The 21,368-nt window shown below is 41.4% G+C and overlaps 1 protein-coding gene across 4 annotated transcripts in view; it reads right to left on the bottom strand.

The window, feature by feature from the left end:
• lpgat1 (lysophosphatidylglycerol acyltransferase 1) overlaps positions 1 to 21,368 on the bottom strand; it is a 100,326-nt gene that overhangs the window by 44,241 nt on the left and 34,717 nt on the right. For 3 of the 4 annotated variants that reach the window (XM_080200489.1, XM_080200488.1, XM_080200486.1), the window contains 2 exons: positions 15,817 to 16,084; positions 5,322 to 5,501 (listed from right to left, as the gene is read on the bottom strand). In XM_080200489.1, coding sequence (XP_080056615.1) covers positions 5,322 to 5,501; positions 15,817 to 16,084 — 448 coding nt within the window. The remainder of the gene's footprint in view (positions 1 to 5,321; positions 5,502 to 15,816; positions 16,085 to 21,368) is intronic. The other variant, XM_080200487.1, reaches the window with a different exon arrangement.

Below are 21,368 nucleotides of genomic sequence, written 5' to 3'. Positions count from 1 at the left end.
GCTATTCCTTAGATACTGAAGCAGTCTGTGTCCATATGCAACAAGACCTGAAGAATATTCAGACTTGGGCTGGTAAATGGCAAATAACATTCATGCCACACAAGTGCCAGACAATGAAGATCTCCAACAAGAGAAAAGCTAACCATTTCCCACTGAATTTTCTAGCCTGATGGGTTACAAATCATCAAGACACCAGCAAAGCCTGATGGGTAAAGGGGCTACCTCTGAGGCCAAGGACAGTTGCAGCAGCAAAGAACAGGAAATGCAGCTATAGAATAAACACAGGAATTGATTGGACAGTGGCTGTTGCTACACCCTGAATAGTAACTGAACACAGATGCTTGCGTCATGTTCCTGAGGGAATTATGATCTCTGGCAGAGGCATGACACTTCAGTATTCACAACCAAAAAGACAATGATTGATTAGTGCCTTTCCCGTGAGTGTGCGACTGGAAACATGATCAATGCCAATAGGAACTATATAAGAAAAGACAAAGGCACGTCGACAGCAGTAACCCAGGATCAAGGCCCCAAGACTGGGCCTCCAGAACATTGGAACAAAGCCCATCAGGAGGGAATCTTATCATTTTGCCTCACCACAGGTAGTATTCCAATTCCTAGTCGTAAGTTTGACTATTTTGTGAAGTTTTGATACCTTTAAAGTTTATTTATTTGTCACAAGTAAGGCTTACATTAACACTGCAATGAAGTTACTGTGAAATCCCCCTAGTCGCCACAGTCCATGTCTGATCGGATCAATGCACCTAACCAGCGCGTCTTTCAGAACGTGGGAAGAAATTGGAGCACCCAGAAGAAACCTACGCAGATATGAGGAGAAAGTGCAGACTTCACATAAACAGTGACACAAGTCAGGGCCACAAACTGAACTGGACCAGCATATGAATTTGTGGCTACAAGTGCAAGTCAGAGGCAAGGTATCCTGCAGGAAGTAACTCCCTCCTGACTCCCCAAAACCCATCCACCATCTACAAGGCAGAAGTCAAGAATGTCATGTGATGGAATACTCTCCATTTGTCTGGAAGATTGCAACTCCAACCATGCTCATCCACTTATCCAACATCCAGAACTGTATGAGCAGAAATTTCTTCCAATTTAGTAAAGCAGCCCACATACTTGGCTGAGTTGGATTTGTCCTGTATTGTGTGTGCAGGACATCCCTGGGCAGTGTTCCATGATGCTAGGTAGATGATTGGCACCCCTCCCACAAATATTCACTCTGTCTGTTACCAAAACACAGTGACAGTGTGCACCATCTACAAGATGTATTGCAGGAACTCACCGAGGCTCTTTAGACAGCATTTTCCAAACCCATGATCACTACCATCTAGAAGGACAATGGCAGCAGACACATGGAAGTTCCCTTTAAGTCACTCACCATCCTGACTTGGAAATGTATCACCATTCCTTCACTGTCACTGGTTCAAAATTTTGGAACACTCCCCCTAACATCACTGTAGGTGTACCTAAACCACAGGGATCACAGCGGTTCAAAAAGGCAGCTCACCATCTTCTGAAGGACAACCGGGGATGGGCAGTAAGTGTTAGCTAGTGGAAATAAGGTAGAATCAGATGTAGCTAAGTGGCTGGTCTCGATCTTGGTGACAAATGGAGGCCATGAGCTCCTAACACTTATTGTTAAGGAAGAGGGGTTTAAAAAAGTGTTATGCAATAGGGAAATGAAGCTAGCGATGCCTAGATCCCATGAGTGAATAAACAAAAACCAGCTTTTCAATGACTCAGCCACTCTCTTAGGTAGAGAATGCCAAACATTAGCGACCCTCTAACAGAAAAAATTTATCATCTCAGGATTTGATGGATTGAGTTATAAGGAGAGGCTAGATAGACTGGAACTTTTCTCTCTGGAGCGTAGGAGGCCGAGGAGTGATCTTATAGAGGGCTATAAAATAGAGGGCTATAATGAGGGGCACAGCTAGATAATCAATACTTTTTTCCCAAAGCTAGGGGAGTCTAAGGTGAGAGTGAGAGATACAAAAAAAAATGTCCAGAGGAACAATTTTTTCCACAGAGTGGTGAATGTCTGGAATAAGCTGCCCGAGGTAGTAAAGGCGGGTATAATTTTGTCTTTTAAAAAGCGTATATTCAGTTACATGGATACGACTGGTATAGACAGAAATGGGCTAAATGCAGGCAATTGGGATTAGCTTAGGGCTTTTGGGGAAAAAAAGGGTGGTTTGGACAAGTTGGGCCGAAAGGCCCGTCTCCATGCTGTAAACCTCTATGACTTTCAGTATGAGATGAGAAACATCTCATGAGAACTGTGCCCCAGTTCTAAATTTCTCCACGTATGATGATCCCCAGTTCTACCATACCACCACCTCTCTCGATTCCTTCACTGTTGCTAAATTATCATGCTGCTTATCCGACATCCAGTACTGGACGAGCAGAAATTTCTTCCAATTTAGTACGTTAGGAAGACTAAAGACACTGTTTTCGGTCCACCCTCCAAACTGCATTCTTTGGCTAACAATTCCAAGCATCTCACTGGAAACAGTCTGAGATTAAGCTCATCTGTTTGCAACCTTGGTGTCACATTTGACCCCAAGATGAGCTTCTGGCCTGATATTCATGCCATCATCAAGACTGCCTATTTCCACCTCTGAAGCACTGACTGACTTCACTCCTGGCCAATCTCATTTGCTGCCCTTGTTTATGCTTTTGTTACCGCTAGACTTAACTAGTCCGAAGTACTCCTGACTGATCTCCTCATTCTACATTTCATAAACTTCGAGGTCATCTAAAACTCTGCTGCTCATGCTGTAACTTGCAGTAAGTCACCTTTCATCTCTGTGCACACTGACTTACATAAACTCTCATCAAGCAATGTCTTCATCTTAGAATAAAGATGAGAATTTTCAAATCCTTGGGTGGCCTCACTCCTTCCCTCTCTAATTTTCTCCAGTCCCACAAACCTCCATGATATTTACACTCCTCTATTTCTGGCCTTCTACAGACTCCCAATTTTAATTGCTCCACTGGTGGCTGCTCATTTTTCTTGCAGATGCCTAAACTGTGGAATATCCTCCATCTACTTTCCAGTCTTGCAATATCCCGTTCCTCTTTTAAGACACTCATTTAAATTTAACTCTTTGACCAAGTTTATGATTATTTGATTTAATTCATCATGTGTGTCATACTCTTTTATAATGCTCCTGTGAAGTGCCTTGGGACATTTTATCACCTCAGTTGCACTATACAGGTATAAAAATTGTTAAAAAGACTGAAACCATTCAATATTTCATGTGTGGTCTCACCAATACCTTGTATAACTATAGCAAAATATCCTTACTTTTATACTCAATCCTCCTTGCAATAAAAGCCAACATTCCATTTGCTTCCTAATTATTTGAGGTACCTGCATGCTAACATCATATTCAAGGACATGCAGATCATTCAGAACAGCAACATTCTGTAGTCACCCTCCATTTAAATAATATTCTGGTTTTCCAATTCTTCTCACCGAAGTATACAACCTCATTTTCCCACAGTACCCTCCATCTGCAAAAATTTGCCCACTCGCTTAATCTAATCATAACTCTGCTTTCCTCCACGTGCATTTTAGTATTGTCAGCAAACTTGGCTACAATACACCCTTCATCCAAGTCATTAATATAGATAATAACAGACTCCAGCACTGATTCTTGTAGTACCCCACTGTTGAAGTTGGGTAGAATAATTGTAGATTGTTTGTAAAATGCTAAGGAGAAAGCATTGCAAAGTCCCTTTAAAAGGTGGTGACGTTTTCTGTGCTTAGAGGGTTAAAAAATGCAAGTACCTAGACAGCCCCAAACTGAAACATTTTGTATTGAAAGGCCAAGCAGCAGTTGTATCAAGATAACAGGTTTTTGAGTTTTGCCAATCAACTTGAATCAGGCACTTAGATACTAAGAACCTATTATATTTAAATTGATGGCTTCAACAACCTAGGACCAATCCTATTGTGAGAAATATTGATGTCATCACAGGTATAAAAGGGGGGCAGTGGGACAAAAAGAGAGAGCAACTGCCACCTGCCAAAGAAAGATTAACAGCTCACAACTCTGTGAGAGCGAGCAAATCGCTGGCTCTCAGCTTCATCTGTTTCAGAGAAAGCACCATCTAGATAAAGGTACCACAGAGGAAAGAAGTTCCAGATACAAGAATCAGACAAGGCCCAGAATATTCTGGAAAACACAAAACCTGTTTGTAATTTAGAATGACTAAATTCTATTTTTGTTAATGAGGGAATTGTATTTATTGGAACAGCATACCTTTACTGTAAAGGTGTGTGGGTTTGGTTGATTGGCCATGCTAAATTGCCCCTTAGTGTCCTGGAATGTGTAGGTTAGAGGGATTTGCAGTATAAATATGTGCAGTGATAGGGATAGGGCCTGGGTGGAATTGTTGCTGGTGCAGACTCGAAAGGCCAAATGGCCTCCTTCTGCACTGTAGGATTTCTAATGATTAGAATCTGGTTTTATTCAGGAATAGTTAGAAGGGATTTATTCGGTTTTTAGTAATTTGTTCACTTAGTTAGATAAATAAATTGTTGTGTTGATTTTGAGTTGAGTGTCAGGGGTTTATTTTGTATTTCATTATTAGAAGTTGCTGAAGTGCAGGTCACATCACTTCACAGACATTTTACAGATTAAAAGGCGAAGTACTCCTCTTTGGGTGTTTCAGCATTAACTCTCAGAGGAGAATTAACCCCCACTTTATAAATACCCACTAGTTGGCAACTATCTGATTCTGGTTCACGAGTGGATTCTCTGTCCATGCTAATATATCACTCTCAACTGTATGGGTTCTTCTTGTGCAGTAACCTTCATATGAAATCTACTGAATCCCTTTTGGAAATCTAAATACTATACATCTATGCCCTCAAAAAAAACTATAGTAGATTTGTCAAACACAATTTCCCTTTCAGAAACCATACTGACTTCACTTGAGTGTTTTATTATTTTATAACTATTGTTATCGTTCAGGTCAGAAACTCCAGAGTGTTTTATGGAGCTTGCCTGGATCATAAGTTTTGTACCTTGAATTTGGCCAGGCAAAGCATGATGTTTTTCACCTCTTGTATGATTCAAATGACCCATTAGGGAGCTTTTATCAAAGAAAGTTCATTTAAGAGTATAGTTAACATGTATGGAAAGGATGCTAGCAAAAAAAAACAAATACAGACAAAAACAAAACTACCACAATAATGTGTAACCTTTAACGAAAGATATTTAAGATGTTCCAATCAAAAGCAATTTCCATAAACCTTCCACAGGTCTAACTCAGCAAAAACTAATGCTCACGTGATACTGGGACTGAGTCATTTGGATGAAAACTACAGTCCTCCTGATACTCAGGACAGCTTCCCAGAATGCCAGGGTTTTTGGTCAAGCCACCAATAGTAGACGTTATATTCCAGGAAGGTGTTCCAATCATCAGCAGAATATCCGAGAACGAGATTTCTTTCCAGCTTGATGCCTCTTCTAAAAAATTAAAACCTGCAGCTGATTTTAAAAGAACTCTTCAAGGTACACTAGTATCATAATAACCTATTACTACTTCCTTAATAATGGATTCTAACATTTGCCTGATGATGGATGTACAACTGACCTATAGCATCCTGCTTTTGGTTTCCTTCCTTTCCTGCATAGAAGTGTTACATTTGTAGTTTCCCAATTCACCAGGACATTTCCAGAACCTCGGAGATTTTGGAAGATCACAACCAATGCATCCATTGTTTCTTTCAAAATTCTAGGATACAAGTCTTCACGTCCAAGGAACTTAACAGCCTTTACTCATTTTTCCTTATACTTTTTCCTCCCTCCTTTTTGCCTCTTGATCTTCAACTATTTCTGGGATGCTTTTAGTGTCTTACATGGTGAAGAACTACTTGCAATAGTCTCTGCAATTTCCTTACTTCCCATTGACTGGTTCTAAAAGTAATTGGTTTCCCATTGGTTGGTTTCAAGAAACTGAAATTATGAACTCTTGGCTGCCTCTGTCAATTTGATTTGTCCATTCCACATGAAGATTAAAATCTCTCATAATTATTGCAATTTTTTTTTAAAAAAGCCCTCATTTTTCAATGTATACTCACGTCTTGTAGTTTAGCCACTGCTAGAAGGCCTTTAAACTACTTCCAACTGTGATTTCTGCCCTTCCCATTTATTAATTCCATCCAGGCTGATTCTACATCTTAATTTTCTGAGCCAAGATTACTGTTCACTACTCTCCTGATATTATTTATGAATAGAGCTAACCCACATTTTTTATTTCTCCCTAATCTTTTGAAATGTCAAATGTCCTTGCATTTTCAGTTTCCACCCTTGGTCCTCTTGCAACCACATCTCGTTAATGCCTATCATATTTATACTATCTATGCTACTATTATGAATGCTTGCGTTCATAATAAAAGCCTTTCTTAAAGAACCATTTTTTTCTACTCTGACCATATTTGCTGGTACACTTTTATTTTTGTACGTTCTGTCCCTGCCTGTCACACTTTGGTTATCATTACCCCTATTTTTGCCCCACACTATTGTCTTGTCCTTTCTTTTAAATTTCTATATCACCTTCACCTGACCCCTCCTCAATCTCTGTTTAAAAGTAATCTCTACACCCCCAATTATTTCAGTTCCTTGACTATATCCTCTCTCTTCTACAGCTGCAATACTTTATTTATGCCATTTCTGATTTCCCCCTTTCTTCTAAATGTTGTAGCCATAAATATGGTTCCTACACTTGCCATGACTAAAGACATTTTTTTCCTCAAAGCTGCATCATTGTGTTGCTCTACTAAATAGCACCTTCAGTGCTTTGGGCCAAACTTACACATCTCATTATACAAACACCAAAGGCTGGCACTTTTCTTTCCTATATTTATTTCTACTACTCTCAAATCTGCTTGGTGTGGTATAGCATTCCTGACTCAAATGAAAAATTGAGCCTTTATATGCCGCACTAGAATTGAGTTCTTACCTAGGTTAATTCCCCGAGTAGAATTAAGGGCACATTATATTGTGAGAGGTCCCATCATTTAAAGTAAGGTTCTAGTATCAGTTATGATGGTTGCGAAAAGATTCCTTGGTGGGATTTGAAGTGAAGCAGCTAATTCAGCTGAGGCAACTTTCCTCCCCCAACCAGCATCACCAAATTGAGGATAGCTGGTGTTGTATGGGACAAGAACTAAATTTTGTCCAGGTTTAACTTCATTAATTATGTCATGGCACATTTTTTAAAAAAGACAGTACTCAGAAACTGTTTCAACTTAAGAATCAACAAATTTGGGGAGGACTATTTAATTATCTTCAGGCAAATTACTGGACAGGGGTGTCAGGTTATACGATTCATACATAAATACGCTGCATGATGGATAATGTGTGCATGGCTGTCAGTTTCTTTTGAACATGGAGAAGTGATATTCATATTTCACAAAGCCCTGGTTATTGATTAGCCAGAGATCATTCAATAATCTGAGTAGAATCTATGTGTCAGCCAAGGCTCAAAAAGGGTAGTAGTCTCAAAGCTGTGGGTTCAAATTCCACTCCAAAGATTGGAGCACAAAGATCTATTCTGACACTCTGCTGCAGTAATGATGGGGTGTGGTCTATCAAAGGAACCATCTTTTGGCTGAGACATTAAACTGAGGGCCCATCCAGCGGATGTAAACAATCAAATGCACTATTTTGAGAAAGAGTAGCGATGATTTCCAGGGTCCTGACCAATCCCTTAAACAAAACTAAAAACAAACACTATTAAGGTCAGTATCACATAAGGTCAGTCACTATTAAGGTCAGTTTGTGGGAGCTTAGTGTGCTCAAAATGGGCGTGTGTTTCCTCCACACTACACTGATGTATAGGGAAATTGGCTGCACAACATTTTGGAACATCTTGAATTTATGGAAGATTCAACAGAATTACAAGTCTTTATTTTCTTCATACGTATTTAAGGACAGGTAGTGGTACAGATGCTGGCTCACTAGAACTGCATAACCAGTCTGTTAAGAGTCTTAAGAGTACATTTAATACAGCTGTTGCTACCAATCCACTGTACCTCCTGCCCCACCTTCAAAAAATGCACTACTTCACAATTCTTAGCATTGAAATACATCCAGCACCCAATTTGTTTACTCATACCTGTCTGCAATTTGTTGCATTTACCAATTCTTTGTAAATGCATTCTTGCATTTCATAATGTCCCCAATTTCATGCAAGTAAGCTTCAATGCCAATTCTCATGTCCAAATCACGTATGTATAAATCCAAACAATAATCCGAAACACACAACTACTCACATTTTAAAAACGTTCCTTTGCACTTACATTTTGCTCTGTTTTTAGCCACTTTTAATTTGCTACATTCTCTTTAATACCATGTACCTTAATTTTAAGTGGCACCTCATCATAAATCTTAAGTCCATATACAGAATACCCACTACATTCCATTATTTACACAATCAAGCACAATGTGCACCCCACCCTCCACACATTGGCTTTTAATGGTCCTATCACAAACATATTACCTGGTTATTTATCACCTTGTTTTTTTTGTAGCATTTTGAGAGAGCAGATTGATGGCATGATTTCCTACACTACAACAGTGGCTTAACTTCAAAATGTAAAGTAAGTTACTGGCTGTTAAAGACCTCAGGATATCATGAGATCATTAAAAGCAATACAAATGCAAGTCCTTCCCATTAATTTGTTGTCTTTATCATCTGTACTTTTCCAGTTTTAATCATGGAGCTCCTGCCTTTGACAAAGTCCCATTAACCTGTAATGTAACATATTTAACCTATTGCATTACTTAAATATCTATCATTGCTGGCTTACTATGGTCTGCCAATTAATCTGGGATAGGGTTGTCACCCAAACAAAAATTATTTTTATTTTGTGCTCTAGGGATGAGTGATCAGGGCGAGGTTCCATCATTGCCCATCCCAAGGTGATACGGCGGTGGACATTCTCCTCGAGTAGTTTCCTTATAGTGACGGCACTCCCATAATGCTGGGAATTCCAGGAAACTGTTGCTAAATCAATATCAGAACAGTTATATAAAAGTGCAAGTCAGAACAATGTGAATTGTGAAATTTACAGGCAGTGGTCCTTCCACATTGTTGCTCTTGGTAGTGGAGTTCACTGGTGGTATGTACTGCAGCCACAATACAGCAGTTGTGTAGAAACTGGCTATGAATTTCAGTAACAAGGGTGCTAATCAAGCAAACTGCTGCTCTCACCTGAATAGGTCAAGCTTCTTGAACACTGTTGCAGCTATCACACTCCTGACAAGCCTTGAGGATTGTGGACAGGATTTCAGAGGTTAGGAGACAAATCATTTCAAGAGTACTCGATCTTTGCTGTTATTGTAATCATGTTTTGACATCAGTGTTGATGCCGCTAGACTACTTCAGCTTCTCGTCAATGGAGCCAAGAAGAAGCAGGGAAAAAATTCTCCACTGGTTAAAGTCACACCTAACAAAGGAAGATGGTTGTGGTTGTTAGAGGTCAATCACCTCAGTCCCAGAACATAATTGCAGGAGTTCTTCAGGGTAATGTTCTAGGCTCAATCATCTTCCCTCTATCATAAGATCAGGAGTGATGATGTTCACTGATGATTGCATAAGTTCAGCACTATTTGTGACTCCTCAGATGCTGAAGCAGTCTGTGCCAATATGCAACAAGACCTGAGTTAGAGTTCTTACAAGCTTTTCCTTCTTCTGAGCATGTGCAGGCTTTGGACGGGGGCAGGGGCCAATCTGCAAGTATCTTGCAAGTCCAAACCATCTTCTTTCTTTTGTTAAAACTTGGTTATTTATTTATACAAAGATGATCTTTCTTTTAACAATGATAAGATTTAGATTCAAATTATCACATTTTTGGTGATGAGGAAGAAATGGAAGTGAATATTCAAAGTTTATCTTTGTTCAGCACGGCAACACAGGGTTACATACAGTGAGTAGAAAACTTCTTTGTGAATTTACTCAAAGGAATTTCAAGTTAGCAGCACATTTGGTGTGGTCGGAGAGTTTAATAAACTAAGTGAGGACTGAGCAGAATACATGGAAAGGCTGTAGCACTCCTTTTAATAAATGGAATAGAAAACGAGAAAAAGCACTCAACTCACCTGTGTGTGTGGAGTGAGGACTTGTATGTCGATGAGAAATCTGGCCACACATCAGAAGCCAAGGGAAATTTAAATTTAAAAAAAAACTTAGTTGCTCTGGTCTTGAATCACCATAATCTGAAGTCCTTGGTGATTGTTCAAAAATTCAAACCTCAGCCATTTTTGAAAAGCAGGTCAATCCATAGCTAATTTTGTGGCAGAATTACACCAGCTTTCAGAACACTGATTTTGGAATAGTTTTAGAAGATATGCTCAGAGACAGACTGGTCTGTTTTTAATGAGGACAGCAGTCAGCGTCAGTTATTGGGGGAAACTGGACTTGCTTTTAGAAATTGCTCAGGACATGGTAACGGCTGCTAGCCACACCAGAAATATTCAGCAGCTTAATAGTAGTGCCCACGTGAGGTGCTGTACCAAATCCAGAAAAATGTTAAAACAGTGGTGTGTTTTAGGTGTGGAGGGCCACACCATGCCAATCATTGCAAGCTTATGGACACTGTCACCAATGCAACAAGAAAGGACATTTAGTGAAGGTTGAACAAGAAAATTTAAACTTAAAGAAGCCTCAATCAGCTACACAGTGTGTGGAAATATTGGAACAGGCAAAGAAGCACACTTACAATATGTTTGATGTTAATGAGGCTCAAGCAGAGCCTATCTTTGCTACAGTTATAATTGACAATGAGCAGTTCAAGATGGAGGTGGACACACCTGTAATTAGTGAGGAAACATACAAGTCGACATGGGATTTTAACCAAGTGCCAGCTCTTTCCCCAGCAGAGGTTAGTCTTAGGACGTACACCATACAGTCCATACCTTCACTTGGGGTTTTGGAAGTCCATATTGCATACAACAGGCAAGAAGCTAGGGCATGCTTCCTTGTGTCAAAGGGAAGGGGCAGAGTTTGGTTGGGCATGACTGATCAGCAAAATTCCATTGAACTGGTACAAGATCAAGCACATACGGCCACTGTTGTTACCATATATCCATATGTGTTCAAGGATGAAGTGGGTACATTAGCACTTCATCCTTGGGAGTGGCCTGATGTGCCATCGTCCAGTCTGCATTTGGACTTTGTGGTACCTTTCACGAACCACATATTTTTGGTTGTTGTAGATGTGCATTCGAAACGGTTGGCAGCACAATCATGAGAAATGTTACAACTCCTGTGACAATAAAAAAGCTACATCAAATTTTCACAACCTATGGTTTACTAAATTTGGTTGTTTCAAATAACAGCACTATATTTACAAGTTAGATATTTCAGGAATTCATGTGAAAGAATGGTATATGCCATGTGTGTACTGTGCCATTTCACCTGGTTTCAAATGGTTTGGCAGAGAGCTGTTCAAGCTTTGAAGGAGGGATTGAGGAGAATGGCAGGTCATACTTTGTATCACTCCACAATTCATTACAGAGTGAAGCTCTCAAGAGTTTTATTCCAGTATCATACCACACTATAATCCATTACAGGGCTCTCTCCTGCAGTAACATTTGTCAAGTAGAAAGCTGAACCATCTGGACCTGCTTCATCCAGATCTCAGAGCACAAGTGAGCAGGAGACAAAAGAAGCAGAAGGAGGGACACAACTTCCATTCCAAGGAGAGGCATTTCAAAACAGATGATCAGGTCAACATCAGAAACTTTGGTTTGAAATTATTCCCAGTACCACCTCTGGTTACTACAAAGTGGTCCAGTATCTTGGGTTGTCAGACTGCAAAATGGAAGAGTTATTCACAGACACCAAGACCATATTCCATGCAGTATGACCATGAGTCAGGAAAGGTTTCAGAGTCAGCAACCATTACTGATAACATAGTAGAAGGTAATGCTGCTATGGGAAGTTCACCAGGAAGTTTCCAGGTTGTCAACTGGGAGGGGAAGAGGAATGTTCGTTGACAGAATCTCAATCTACCTTTTCACCTACGATTCCAGGTCACTTAAAAGATTCAGTAGTAATGCATAGCTTGCAATGCAACCACAAAGCTCCTCACAGGCTTTCGTATGGTTATGACATTACTTTTGTTGTATTCCTGTCTTGTTGGGCGATTGAAATTTAAGAGGGGGGAAATGCAATGGAGGGATCTTGACAGACTTAACTCCTTCTGAGCATGTGCAGGTTTTGGCAGGGTTTCAGTCTGCAACAGAATCCTGCAAATCCAGACCTGTACACTTGTGCTCCTGTTTTCTTTTGTTTACTACTATTTTGTTAAACTTCATTATTTATTTATACAAAGATGATCCTTGATTTAACAATGTATTCAATTACCTTACTTGTGTATTCAGGTTACCATAGTTCTAGGCTCAAATCATCTTTAAGTGCTTCATCAATGATCTTCCCTCCATCATAAGGTTCACTGATGATTGCACATTTGTGATTCCTCAGATGCTGAAGCAGTCTGTGCCAATATGCTGCAAGACTTGGACCACATTCAGTCTTGCGCTGGTAAGTGGCAAGTAAAGGTCATGTCACACAAGTGCCAGGCATGACCATCACCAACAAGAGAGAAGTTAACAATTTCCCCTTGATATGCAAAGGTATTACTATAGCACCCCACAAACAACGTCCTGGGGTTACCAATGACTAGAAACTGAACTGGAACAGCCATATAACTAGAGACCAGAGGCTGGGAATTCAATGGTGAGTAACTCACTTCCTGACTCCCCAACATCTACAAGATACAAGTTAGGAGTTTATTTGGAATACTTGCCACTTGCCTGGATGAGTGCAGCTCCAACAGCACTGAAGCTCGACATCATCCAAGACAAAGCAGCCTACTTGATTGGTACCCCATCCACCACATTCAACATCCATTCCCTCAACTACTGATGCACAGTGCCATCAGTGAGCACCAGCTGCAAGATGTACTGCAGCAACTCGTCAAAGCACCTGCCACAGCATCTTCCAAACCCATGACTTCTACCACCAAAAAGGACAAGGACAGCAGATAAACGGAAACACCGCCACAAGTCCTACTTGGAATTGTCAGCCTAGTTCCTCTATCCTGATCCAATGACTGATGGGAGGCCATTAATGAAACAGTTAAAATGATTGGTCCTGAATGTTTGTTGAAGGGACTCTTGCAGTGATGCAATGGAGTCGTAATTATGAACCTCTGACAAGCACATCCTCCTCTCAGATTTCACCCATTAACATGAATTGAAACTTGGGTCTCAGATGTTAAAGTTCAGCTTAAATAAAGTGCTCCACCCAGTTTTTATAAAATGAACTTCCTCAAACTGAATTTTTATTCATGTAAAAAAAAGTTTAATTTCAGTTTGGAAGGTCAGACAGCCCCTGTTTTCTCTCTCATGATGCCCATCTCAAGTTTACACTTCTACCCAAGGAGCTGAGGACATTGTCATTCCCAGGCTTAGTCAATCATTTTTGTCTACCAGGGAGAATGCAAGAACAGCCTTGTAACACTAACCCTACTAAACAGTTCTTGCTACTCTTCATTAAGTGTTGCAATCTGCACACAGCACTGGTCAGTTTGGGAATAGAGCAGAATGAAAAGATTGGAACCTGCATCCCCTCACACTTTTTAGCGTTGCCTCTGTTTCAAGTTGCCTCCCAGTCAAAACTGTAGTGCAATCGGATTGTTAATCCTATCTCCTCTCACCCCATCTAACTGCTCATGGGAATGCTACTTTATCATCACCCACTCGAGAAATTTATAGAAACACATCTCAACACAAGTTATACGATAGGACTGAAATCTACTCTAAGTTTGAAAAGGATACAAGGATTACCTAGGGAGAGAGTAGGGCCTCTTAAGATTCAACAAGGTCATCTATGTGCAGATCTACAAGAGATGGGTGAGATCCTAAATGAATATTTCTCATCAGTATCATCTGTTGAGAAAAGTATGGATGTTAGCAAACTTGGAGAAATAAATAGTGATGTCTTGAGGAGTGTACATATTACAGAGAAAGAGGTGCTGGAAGTCTTAAAGCACATCAAGGTAGACAAACCCCTGGGGCCTGATGAAGTGTATCTCAGGAAATTGTGAGAGGCTAGGAAGGATTGTGGGTCCCCTCGCAGAGACATTTGAATCATCGATAGTCACAGGTCAGGTATCTGAAGATTGGAGGGTGGTAAATATTGTGCCTTTGTTTAAAAAGGGCTGCAGGGAAAAGCCTGGGAACTACAGGTCAATGAGCCTCATATCTGCGGTGGGTAAGTTATTGGCAGATATTCTGAGTCACAGGGTCTACAGGCATTGAGACACAAGGACTGATTAGAGACAGTCAGCATGGCTTTGTGAGAGGAAAATCATGTCTCATAAATTTGACTGAGTTTTTTTTTTGAGGGGGTAAGCAAGAAGGTAGATGAGAGCAGTGCAGTTGTTGTTGTCTATATGTACTTTAGCAAGGCCTTTGACAAGGTACTGTATGGTAGGTTGTTGCATAACGTTAAATCTCACGGGATCCAGGGTGAGGTAGCTAAATGGGTACAAAATTGGCTTGATGACAAAAGCCAGAGGGTGGTTGTAAAGGGCTGTTTTTCAAACTGAAGGCCTGTGACCAGCGGTGTGCCTCAGGGATCAATGCTGGGTTCACTGTTATTTGTCATTTATATTAATGATTTTGATGGGAATATAAGAGGCATGGTTAGCAAGTTTGCAGATGATACCAAGATTGGTGGCATAGTGAAAGAAGGTTATCTTGGATTGCAACAGGATCTTGATCAATTGCGCCAGTGGGCTGACAAATGGCAGATGGAGTTTAATTTAGATAAATGCATTTTGGTTTGTACCAGGGCAGGGCTTACTCAGTTAATGGTAGGGCATTGGGGAGCGTTACAGAATAAAGAGATCTAGGGGTACATGTTCACAGCTCCTTGAAAGTGGAGTCACAGATGGACAGAGTGGTGAAGGCAGCATTCAGCATGCTTGGTTTTTTTGGTTAGAACATTGAATACAGGAGTTGGGATCTCTTGTTGAAGTTTTACAAGACATTAGTAAGGCCACACTTGGAATACTGTGTACAGTTCTGGTCACCCTATTATTAAACTAGAAACAGTGCAGAAAAGATTTACTAGGATGCTATGGGACTTGATGGTTTGAGTTATAAAGAGAGGCTGGATAGACTGGGACTTTTTTTTCTTTGGAGTGTAGAAGGCTGAGGGGTGATCTTATAGCGGTCTATAAAATAAAATAATGAGGGGCATAGATCAGCTAGATAGTCAATATCTTTTCCTAAAGGTGGTGGTGTCTAAAACTAGGGGGCATAGGTTTAAGATGAGAGGGGAGAGATGTAAAGTGTCCAGAGGGGCAATTCTTTCACACAAATAGTGCTGAGTGTCTGGAACAAGCTGCTAGAGGTAGTGGTAGAGGCGGGTACAATTTTGTCTTTTAAAAAGCATTTAGACAGTTACATGGGTAAGATGGGTATAGAGGGATATGGGCCAAATGCAGGCAATTGGGACTAGCTTCGGGGTTTTAAAAAAGGTGGCTGGACAAGTTGAGTCAAAGGGCCTGTTTCCATGCTATAAACCTCTACGACTCTACAATTAATACCATCCATCTTTGCACTATTTCTAAATACCAAACCAGATTATTGGTTTCACCAACACGAGCACCCCAATTTAAAACTCGCTGCAAATAATGCCACATAACCCAGCCACCAACCAAAAAGATTTGTCAATGGCTGTCATCATCAGATCAACACTTACCAGCTCCATTAGCATCACCAACTGCTCCATTTTCGTGCTGTGCACATAGAGTCTGTAGGATGACTTCAGTGGCTCCCTTTCGTGGCAGAGTTACGTGTTTTAGAAATGGTAAGTTGTTCTTTTTTGCAAATGACTGGCTGGTTTCCCGCCTCTTTCTCAAGAAACCTCCTTCAGGAAACAAAACAATCCACTTCCGATCCCGACTCCTGTAATATTTTTCTAAGTGCTGTCGGAGAAGAATCAACTGCTTGTCACGGTGAGCTTTACCCTGGAAATTAAAGTATAAAAAAAAGTTGGTGGATTAAAGAGATAACAGTAATTTTGAAAGAGACAAATTTGGCTCTGCTGCACACAAAGGAGATATTTATTCCAGTGACAACAGAATATTGCTGGTTGGCAAGGACAAGTGGTGAAATAATTAAGTTAAAACAGTTCATAGTGTCAAGAATCTAAAGAGGAAAAAATATACATGAAGTACTAGACAAGGTCATAACCAGAAACAAGAACAATACAAATTTGATTTAAGCAGCAAGAGTTTTTTTTGCATAAATCAAAGAATGAAAGCTGTCCAACTAAACATATTTGCTTAATTCCCCTGAAGGCACTAAAAATTTCAGTTCTACCACACTTACCAGCTGCATTTCGATAACCACATTAGCTTGGTTCAGTCTCTGCACTCAAAAGATTGTAGATTTAAGTCTCACTATAGCACTTCAAAAATGTAGGTTGGCACTCTAGTTAGTTCAGGTGGTGTCAATCAAATGAGATGTTCCACCTGTTCAGCTAGATTACCTAAGCAGTGTTCACAATTAACTGGAAAGCAAAATAGCATTTTTAATAAGTTTCCTTAAACTGCCTCTTCTACTCTCTTCACCAGGATCTTGAAGCAATATAGATTTGATTACTGTCACATGTATTAGTATACAGTGAAACATTTCTTGTGCAGCATACAAAGTATACTGTACATAGTGAAGGAAAGGAGAGAGTGCAGAATGTAATGTTACAGTCATAGTCAGGGTGTAGAAAGATCAGCTTAATGCAAGGCAAGTCCATTCAAAAGTCTGACATCAGCAGGGAAGAAGCTGTTCTTGAGTTGGTTGCTACATGACCTCAGATTTCTCAGCCTTTTGGCTAAGATCAAGCGTAGTATTGACATGCTGTGCTCAGTTGAAGTCATTAGTTTACATAAGAACATAAGAACATAAGAAATAGGAGCAGGAGTAGGCCATCTGGCCCTTCGAGCCTGCCCCGCCATTCAATAAGATCATGGCTGATCTGTCGTGGCTCAGTTCCACTTTCCCGCCCTCTCCCCATAACCCTTAATCCCCTCTCTTATCAAAAACCCATCAACCCGCTTCTTAAAAATATTTAGCGAGGCAGCCTCCACCACTTCAACGGGCAGAGAATTCCAGAGATTCACCACCCTTTGAGTGAAGAAGTTCCTCCTCAACTCCGTTCTGAACCGCCCCCCCTTTATCTTGAGGCTGTGCCCCCTAGTCCTACTGTCTTTTTTGAGCGGGAAGAGTCTTTCCACCTCTATCCTATCCATCCCATTCATCATCTTATACGTCTCAATGAGATCTCCCCTCATTCTTCTAAACTCTAACGAGTACAAGCCTAGTTTATTCAGCCTCTCCTCATAGCTCAACCCCCTCAACTCCGGTATCAGCCTAGTAAACCTCCTCTGCACTCCCTCCAAGGCCAAAATATCCTTGCGCAGGTGCGGCGCCCAAAACTGCACACAGTACTCCAGCTGCGGCCTCACCAATGCCCTATACAGCTGCAGCAAGACCTCCCTACTTTTATATTCAATCCCCCTCGCTATGAAGGCCAGCATCCCATTCGCCTTCCTGACCACCTGCTGCACCTGCAGGCTGGGTTTTTGCGACTCATGCACAAGGACCCCGAGGTCCTTTACATTTTAGCTTCATTTGAAGAAATTTTTAAAAGCAGCATCTCAGCCTTTTGGCTAAGATGCAAATAAGATCAAGCTTTGGAGGAGAATTTATGCCTACTTCAATCAGCTTGGATCATGGAGATCAAGCCCAAGGCAGGAGGCGAGAGCCCTGTCTTGTCAGCTTGGATCGAGAATGTCTCCATTTGTTGAGATTCTGAATTGGACTTGATTTGATTGAATTGGAATAAAAACAAAAAAAGGAAAGGAGAAAGTGTAGAATGGAGTGTTACAGTAATAGCTAGGATGTAGAGAAAGATCAGCTTAATGTGAGGTGGGTCTATTCAAAAGTCTGATAGCAGCAAGGAAGAAGCTGTTCTCAAATCGGTTGGTATGATGTCCTCAGACTTTTGTATCTTTTTCCTGATGGGAGAGAGAATGTCCTGGGTGTGTGGGATCCTTGATTATGCTGGTTGTTTTGCCAAAGCAGCAGAGTGTCAATGAACGGGAGGCTGGTTTGAGTGATGGACAAGGCTTCATTCATGACCCTTTTGTAGTCTATTATGGTCCAGGATGGAGCAGGAGTCATCCCCAGCTACGATACAATCAGAAAGACTGCTTTCTATGGTGCATCTGTAGGAGTTGATGAGAGTTGTAGCAGACATGCCAAATTTCCTTAGTCTCCTCAGAAAGTAGAGATGTTGGTGGGCTCTCTCAACTATAGCATTCACACGGAGGAACCAGGACAGTTTGATGATGATCTGGACACCTAAAAACTTGAAGCTCTTAATCATTTCTTCTTTGTGCTCATTGATGGGCATGCCCTCCACTACACTTCCTGAAGTTGATGACTATCTCCCTTCATTTTGTTGACATTGGAGGGAGAGATTATTGTCATCACCCTATTCACCAGATTCTCTCTCTTTCCTGTACTGTACCTTGTCACTGTTTGAGATCTGACTCACTACAGTGGTGTCATTAGCAAACTTGAAAATCAAGGTTGATGGGGAATTTGGCCATACTGTCAGAAGTGTATAAGAACTATAGTAAGGGGCTGAGGACAGAGCCTTGTGGAGCACCGGTGTTGAGGGTGATCATGGAGGAGGCACTGTTGCCTATCCTTACTGACTGCTGCCTGTGGGTTAGAAAGTCTAGGATCCAGTTGTAGTGGGAGGAGCCGAGCCCCAGGCCACAAAGTTTGGAGATGAATCTTGTAGTAATTATGGTGTTAAAGACTGAGCTGTAGTATACGAATAACGTAGGTGACTTTGTTGTCCAGGTGTTCCAGGGTTGTGTAGGGCCAGGGAGATGGCCCCTGCTATGGACCTGTTGCGGCAATAGGCGAACTGCAGTGGATCCAAGCAGTCTGGGAGGCAGGAATTGATTTCCTATTTCACATGTGCCATGACTAACCTTTCGAAGCACTTCATAATGATGGATGTCAGAGCCACCGGATGATAGTCATTAAGGCACGCTGCTTGGCCTTTCTCTGGTACTGGGATGATGGTTGCCTTCCTGCAGCAGGTACAGAACTCAGATTGGTGTAAAAAGAGTGGTTGAAGATGTCTGCAAATACACCTGTCAGCTGGTCTGCACAGGACCTGAGTACTCGTTTGGGTCCTCCATCTGGGCCAGTTGCTTTCCATGGGTTGACTTTTGAGAAGGCTGCTCTGATGTCAGCAATGGTGACTGCAGATATAGGTTCGTTCGAGGCTTTCAGGATGGAGAGATATTCGGCCCACATCAAAGAACTTTGGTTTAATAGAACCAGTTGTAACATTTATATTTACCAAGTAGATTACAAGGAAAAGGCAGCTGGATCAGAAACCTACAGTCAGCATCATAACAGATCGATCATGGCAAGTCCCCATACCATTAATAGCACACAGCATAATCATCGGGAGATGGCAGATGGGAGAAGAGGAAGGAAAGAACCAAATAATTCACTTAGCTCAAGACTGTTGTAGGGAGGGGAATAGGAGTCATTTGGCTACTTGTCCACTGATTAGGAAGGGTGGAGACAGGGGAGAGCAAGAAACATGAAAAAGCAAGGAAAAATATAAACATAGGAATATGTAATGGACTGAGTTCTGAGAGATTTTGCAACAACTCATGACTCTGAAGTCTCTCAAATTAAAATACTTAATGACAGACACTAATATTAGATAACCAAGAGATTTTCCTGATAGAGATAGAGATTCCTAAGTGCACCTGTGTTTTCTCTGTGTAACAAAACTGAAGAGAAAAAAGCATAATGTTTTTGTCAAAGCAAAAAAGGTACAACAGCAACATTTGGTTGAGACAAGTATACTTTATTAACATACAAATGTAACATCTACAACAAACCCAACCATAGATCTGCCAGCACTCATCAACCTAGACCATGTAGGATCTCAGTAATCTGGCTACTCTGGCTGAATTTCAAAATCACAATCACAGGGTTAATACCCCACCAACACCAGGATCATAATGATACAAAATACAGGAATTTCCATAAGTGAGTCACAAATGAGCCATATTTGATAACTTGAGGAGAAAAAAGTGAATTAAAGAAGTTTTTGAGGACTTAAATTTTTATTAATGCTTTGTAACAATTATCAAGTTTAAAAGATTGTATTTTGGAACTAGCATTAAATTTAGGATAAATGAAGGGGGGGGGGGGGGGGGGGGGGGGGGCGGAGGTGGTGGTGGCGGCGGCGGGCAGTGAGAATCATGTAACCTGTTCTGCAGTCTACCTGACAGTAAGACTGGGTGGTTTCATTGTTAGAGAACAAAGGCTTAGATTGTTTTACTGAGATGATGATGCGTGGTATTTATGCTTGAAGACAATGGCAATAGTCTCTGGATTTGCAATGAGTAGACTCAATGGGCAGGATTTTCTGGCCATGCTTACCCCAGAAAATCCTGCTCAAGATCAATGGACCTTTGCATGGTCCTGGCCCACGTCAAAGTGGATGTAGTTGGACAACCATGACCTCATGGATGCACTTGTCTGCTGATGACAGATGTCACAAAAGTCCCCATTCAAGCGCTGGAAGGATCTGGACGCATAAAAGTAGAAGGTCATCATGACCTTCACCGCCCCACGAGTGCCAGGTCTGCGAGGACATAGTGCAGGTCCTGCACTGTCTCCCTGATGAGATGCAGTCGGCAGTGGCATGTAGCGTCTGACAGCCCACCAAAGGAATGGGGGTCATGGAAAGGCAGAGTCTCCATCACCCTCTGTCCTGTTCCTTTCCCTAAAGAGACCGCAAGAGCACGAGCACGAGCGAACGAGAGTCTGCACATGTATTCATCCCAGGCCCTTCAATCCCTCCCAGCAACCCGTGATCTCAAGACTCTGGACACTGCCAACCTGAAACCATCCCCAGTGCCAAGCCCCATTTCAGTGGGCTGCTGACTGCTGCTATATCACCACGGTGACTATGGGCACTACCCAGGCCCTGCCTTGTTGCCAATGGCCTTCGGTACAGTTGTACTATTGCATCACAGTGTAGCATTACCTTTTTGCACCCCCAGTGCATGGTCACTGGTGTGTGGCGTGAGCCTGCCCCTCCAGATGGGAACTTTTCCTGCTTGCCACCATTTGTGCCAGGTGTGGAGCGTGGTAAAATTCCACCTCCAATCACCAAGGATTAGAAGATTTGGGCCTGTATTT

Source organism: Carcharhinus amblyrhynchos, chromosome 12 (assembly GCF_965287045.1).
Source record: "Carcharhinus amblyrhynchos chromosome 12, sCarAmb.v2.hapA, whole genome shotgun sequence".
Taxonomy (NCBI): domain Eukaryota; kingdom Metazoa; phylum Chordata; class Chondrichthyes; order Carcharhiniformes; family Carcharhinidae; genus Carcharhinus; species Carcharhinus amblyrhynchos.
The sequence above is the reverse complement of the archived record's forward strand: the minus strand, read 5'-3'. Positions and strand labels throughout refer to the sequence as shown.